A 5,905-nucleotide genomic window follows, 5' to 3' on the forward strand; every position below is an offset into this window, starting at 1 on the left:
ATACTGAAAAGGTTCATGTTTAAGCTTATTCAAACTGACCTTCATGTTGATCTGGAACATATTTGATAGGATTGTCAATGACGGATTGTGAGCTACAGGCTACTAAAGTATCTTATAATGGAGTGGTGGTTACAATAAGCGTAGGTTATTGCATCACAAAGTAATTGTTTAAATGCCATTAAATAAATGACAAGGAAATAGCCTACATTATCTTAGTCTCATCTCAGAGTTGGTAATACATGTTTGGGTGGGCGCAGAAGATTTTTAGAAATGAAGTTGGGCTTATTCTTAAATTTGGGAACCTCTGAAATAGATTATGTAGCCTAGAGAGGGGTTGACATATATCATAGCTTAGGCTACCTCTTGGGAATAGGTGAAGGGCACAAGGGACTATGAATATGAAAAATTGATACATAAGAGAGGGGGACAGGAAACTAGCCTAAAGAGGACAGAGGAAACCCATTCTCACTCCTGTTGAACGTATGCGGTGTGTCAAAACAATAATAAAAAAACATCTTGTGAAATTATACAATCATGGGCCTAGCCTATGTGACCTGTTACAGTAGGCACATTAATTGTCAGGTAGGCTATAGCCTTACAGGGCCATTTTGAGGCATATCTTTGCCATTAGGCTAATCTTTGCTCCCGCACAATCACTTTAGAGTGGGGTTTTTTTTTTGTTATAGTCTCAGACAAACAATTTGGCTGCTTTTAATATGCCAGAAGTTGTCTAGGCTGGTGCCTGTGAGTCTGTTTGGGACCGTGGGCACTGTACAGAGAAATCCGACCACTGTTAGCTGTCTGCCACACGCCTCACACTCTGCACGCACTCCAACCAATTCAGTGACACGCACAGAGACCACTGCAAAGGCTTGGGCAACGGTTATTAACCCGAAATGCGACATTTATTGCGCTTGTAAAACTACTGAAGGTCTAAAAGTCTAACGCCTCTGATATCCTCTCTTATAGTATGTTTGCTTTTCTCCACGTAGGCTACAGCTGTGCTCTAAAGTTCACATCAAGTTCAATAACGAACAACTTCAACTACCACAATACGCTTCGGTAAACCAGGAAGCGGAAGTAAACAGTGAGAAATCCATGTGGTGGAAGCGCAGCGATTTTAAACACTGATGTTGGTACACTTGCAGGTAATAAGTGCTTAATAATGATAAATGTTTACTTGTTAGTCCCATCAAAAGCAAACACCTACGAGCATCAGTAATTACTGAGTAACGTTATGTGATTACACTTAGTCCGCTATGCTATTGGCTGTACAGCATGTAGCTGCTACATCGGAGACGACACTCAGATGAGTTTACCCTCTTGTTAAAATAACTTACGCTGTATAGTAAAGGCTACGATCATGCTTTCCGTGGCTGGTTTATCCTTCTTTTGATGATAACGTGAGTGCTTGCACCATTGCGTTCAGATGGTTCTGTATGCATCAAGAACAGAGAAGACTGCTGACGAACCCTTGCAGACCTCTGCGTGTTCTCTGGAGCATACGAGCCAAGGCATTACTTACCGCATCAAGCCTGTTTACTTTTATTGACTTCATTACACCCCTCTAAATGACGCCCAGACGACCATATCTTCTAATCCTTCTGTTTTTAATAATAATGTTCACGCTGCCCCGGGCTTCACGCAATTAACAACTCTGTGCGTTGTAAATTGGCTCAAAAAAGTCCATAAAACTTGAAAAGAAACTTCGCTTGCTTCGCGTGTTTTACTGTAGTTTCGAACCGGTTTTGGATGGTTCTGTCTGGCATAAGTGTAGAAAGGAAATCCCAAAGTCCTTGTTCGTGCCAAGTGACCCTCTGTGGCCTGAATTTGTATAAGCTTAAGACTTAGCCTGTTCTAGTTTTACACCACGTTGTGTAGCCTGTTTGTGTTTGCTTCACATCCCTACCCCTACATTCAGGTTGCTGGACAACAATGAGCTTTTACTCCTCTAAACACCATTACAGTGGATAGTAATTGTGTTCTCATTCACTATCTTTTTGTGTGCAGTGAACGTGAGATGGAGTTCTGACTAGAGTGGTGGTCCTCTCCACTCCAGCCTGATGTCATACCCTACACCTCTGTTTGGCCATGTTGGACGTGGTACCTTTGCTGACGTCTATGAGCCTGCAGAGGATTCTTTCCTGTTGATCGATGCTTTGGAGCAGGATGCCAATCGACTGCAACACCTCAGGTACCTCCCTAAAAGCATGAGCTTGCATCACCAGTTCTGATTGACAGGACATTTGAGTTCAGTGACCTGCGGTGAAACATCTTGAAGTTTTCAGAATGTTTATTATTTTATTTCAGGTGGAAGGTTTTGTAAGCAGTGTGAGTGTGTGTAGCACTCTATGACCTCTGTGAGTGACATGTGAAGTGTGTGTGTGTGTCTCTGTGTCGTGTGTGTTTTGAAGACCCACAATTTGTCTAGAGATTGGCTGTGGGTCAGGAGTGGTGTCTGCTTTCCTGGCCTCAGTGACTGGCCCAGAAGCTCTGTACCTGTAAGTATGTTTACCATGTACAGCAGAGTGTTTAATCCTCTGTTTCTGCATGTGCATGGCTCATGGGCAGAGAACAAGCTGGATGTGAGGGCCATGCTTGCATGTGTCTCACGAGTCTGCACCCTGGTGGAAAATTGACTGCATTTGTTTTTGTGAATAGTTTTATTGTGTCTGCTTTATCCCAGCTGGTTTGCAGTGTATATATACTGTGTGTGTGTGTGTGTGTGTGTGTGTTTTTTCTCAGATGTACTGATGTGAATCCAGCAGCAGCTGAGTGTGCTGCTGAGACAGCAGTCTGCAATGGCGTCAGCCTGCAGCCAGTCATCACAGATTTGGTGAGACACACACACACACACACCTAGAGGGAGAGAGAGACTTGGTGTGAAATTGTCGTGTCCAGAACATGTGTGAAGGTTATTTGCCATCAGTAGGCAATTTTTAATACAATTTTGAAGTATGTTTGTGTCTGAAGCCCTACTCTTGTCATTAAAACAGTCCTGTATATTTGGCCAGCTGATCCCAGGTCAGCTGGGCATGGCCGTAACAGCAGCTGTTCCAGGTCGTTCCTGAAGTCTGTTTGGCTCCTACAGCTTGTTTTTAGCAGATCCAGACATTACAGATGACTATTTTTAACACTGATAGGCATGATGGGCAACACCTGTCTCTGGCTTGTTCATCTGTGTATAACTCTTTTTCTGTAGAGGCGTAAACCTGACGAAGACCTGAGTGGTCGAAACGTTGTATAACCCACCATTAAACTGGGAGCTTTAGAGACAGTGTGTGGATATCTTTTCTTTTGTTTAACTTTTTTTTTTTTTTCTCATACTCTCCTGTCCTCTCCCAACAGGTTGAATCATTTTTCCCAAGGCTCAGTGGTGAAGTAGACATTCTTCTGTTCAACCCACCATACGTCGTCACTCCTCCAGAGGAGGCAAGTCCACAGGAACATACACCTACATCTATGGAACACAAGGGCCACATTTTGGCCTCCTTCATAGTCTGTAGACTGCCAAGGGCCATCTGATGTTTTCAGCTCATTTAAAGGCACCCTTAACAGTTTTTGTTTAACTTAACACAACGTTTCCAAAACCATTTCGATGGCGCACAACCTCATTACATGAGAATGAATGGCACTTCTGCCCCCCCCCCCCTCTGAAATTGAAACGGAAAATAGCTGATATGCTACAGGAAATCTTTTTTTTGCAGACTGCTGTCGGTGCATTCCCTCTATATGATATCAGATATGTTCATACTTTGTTGCAAAAGACGCATATTTATTATTATTTGTTCTTGCCTAGAGGGACCCTGAGAGCACATCTTGTTTAGTGCTGCTTTAAGCCTGATTTATACTCCCTTTTTGTATGAAAAAAGACATCTATTTTAAATGTTGCTCTTTTTCATCTATCCGTAAGCTCCCAAAGCATCCCAAAGTTAGACGAAATAAATGTAAAGTACGGAAATAAAGCTCCGTCCGTCCGTAACCATAGCGTTTACCGGTAAATGCCCATTTAGCTGGCTATACTTAAGGAAATCATCAGTTAAATTCTTACCATTGGTAATACAAGTGACAAGAGTCAGTGTTTATTCATGTGCTCTGGGAAATGCACAAACAGGTTTTTAATCAGCATGCCACAAAAGTAACCTGTTTATTTAGACAGCAAGCATATAGCGAGTGTCACATTAGCCATTGGTGTATTATAAAAAGACAAGCAAAAAGTAATTTTATATGATGGTCCCACAGAGGAAAAAAAGTTGTATGGTTGGTGGCTTTGCAAGTCAACAGAGTTGATCCCCAAGGGGAAATTCAAGAAGTTCTACTGCAGTGTGGGGAAGAGTCGACATGCGTAATCAAAATCCAGCTTGTGATAATACCATCCTCACATCATTAGATGAAGACCATAAATCAGACATTTTCAGTGTCTTATTTTTTTTTTTTATAATTGTAGCTTTGTGTGTGTGCGCTGATAGTGAAATGCCTTTGTGTGATAGGTCGGTGGATGTGGCATTGAAGCAGCATGGGCGGGTGGTGACCGTGGCCGAGAGGTGATGGACAGACTTTTCCCCATGGTAACCCAGCTGCTGTCCAACCAGGGCCTCTTTTACCTGGTTACAATAGCAGAGAATGACCCAGGTAGGCAGAGATGTTTTATGAAAACTCTTACCTGCAGAATGAGCCATTGTCAGGAAGGTCATAAGCATTTTTATTTTAGAGCCTCGTTCATTGTCATGTCAAATTCATGATGGTGGTGATCTGTTTGTGCCTGATGTGTTTCAGAGGAAATATTGCGTGTACTGGCAGGATTCGGCCTGCAGGGGGAAGTGTGTCTGGCTCGGCGTGCAGGGAGTGAACGGCTGTCCATCCTGCGCTTCAGTCGAGCGCCCTCAGAGTCGCAAGTGGCTGGATCTGTGAGCTGAAGAGGCTCTGTGCCGTCAAGATTCCCAAAAGCTAGAGGAGAGACAGGACTCTGAGAGCTCTGAGCTGGACGACATCATAAGAGAGAGTGTGTGTGTGTGTGTGTGTTTGAGAACAATGCACTCTTAACACACACCTCAATGTTTGAGATATACCAGCTGTAACACAGTGGACTATGTGTGTGTGTGTGACGTGTGGATTTTACCTCTAAGCTCCAGCTAAACAGACAGTGAAGTGTTCAGCAGTGGGTCACCCTTCTCTACTCTGCAGTAGTCATGGGATGAATGAAAAGACCGCCCTCTGTAGGCTGACTGGGGGATGCCAAAGTTCTTCTGTCATCTGACATGCAGACAGTGCAGCCAAGTACTACCCTCAATTATTTTGAGAATAATGGCATGCATTGTAGTTAAGACACCTGACGTACTCTGACAATGGGAGTTGGGTCCTTTATTGACTAGATCTTTTGCTAAAACAATAAATAACGAAAATCTCTTGTACATCAACAGTCCTCAGGACCAAAGCACAAAGACACAAAATTGTCTGTACAATGAGGCCGCCTCCCCCCTCCCCCTCCTCTATGTAAGGCTTATGTTCTCCTGTTGCAATTCAGGAACAGTTTCAAAAGTCTGCAGAAGTGTTAACATCAAGGTCAGCAAAGCTCATGGAGAACACTTGTAATCTTTGGCAAAATTCTTCCCGTATCAGTGTAGCATTTTGTTCCAAAGAAAACTGCTCCTCAGTTCTGTGGTCATGGAAAAAGGGACCATGGGAAGATGAGCCATATTGTATCTGAACTTGAGGGGGAAAATATTGTGGTGGAGATTTTCTTTGTACCCAAAACACTTTGACTTTACTTTTATGTAAATGAAGACAGGTCAATATTTTATGTCAGTGTGAAGTGGTATAGTCCACAGACAAAAACAGACCATGACAGTGCAAGTTTATTTAAGGCAGCAAGAAATGCCAGGGATTCTCATCTCTCTCTTTTTTT

General features: G+C 43.0%; 1 protein-coding gene across 1 annotated transcript; it reads left to right on the plus strand.

Moving 5' to 3' along the window:
* The first annotated feature begins 855 nt into the window (after positions 1–855).
* On the plus strand, positions 856–5,411 carry hemk2 (HemK methyltransferase 2, ETF1 glutamine and histone H4 lysine). The gene is made up of 7 exons (XM_076296870.1): positions 856–1,148; positions 2,011–2,194; positions 2,415–2,501; positions 2,746–2,836; positions 3,349–3,432; positions 4,491–4,632; positions 4,777–5,411. Exons 2-7 carry the CDS (start codon positions 2,064–2,066, stop codon positions 4,914–4,916), a joined length of 675 nt encoding a protein of 224 aa, XP_076152985.1. The 5' UTR covers positions 856–1,148; positions 2,011–2,063; the 3' UTR covers positions 4,917–5,411.
* The last annotated feature ends 494 nt before the right edge of the window (positions 5,412–5,905 follow it).

This window comes from Alosa pseudoharengus, unplaced genomic scaffold (genome assembly GCF_046254945.1).
Source record: "Alosa pseudoharengus isolate Yale_2024_CS ecotype anadromous, Long Island Sound unplaced genomic scaffold, YU_APseudo_1.1 YU_APseudo_1.1_scf_20, whole genome shotgun sequence".
Lineage (NCBI taxonomy): Eukaryota > Metazoa > Chordata > Actinopteri > Clupeiformes > Clupeidae > Alosa > Alosa pseudoharengus.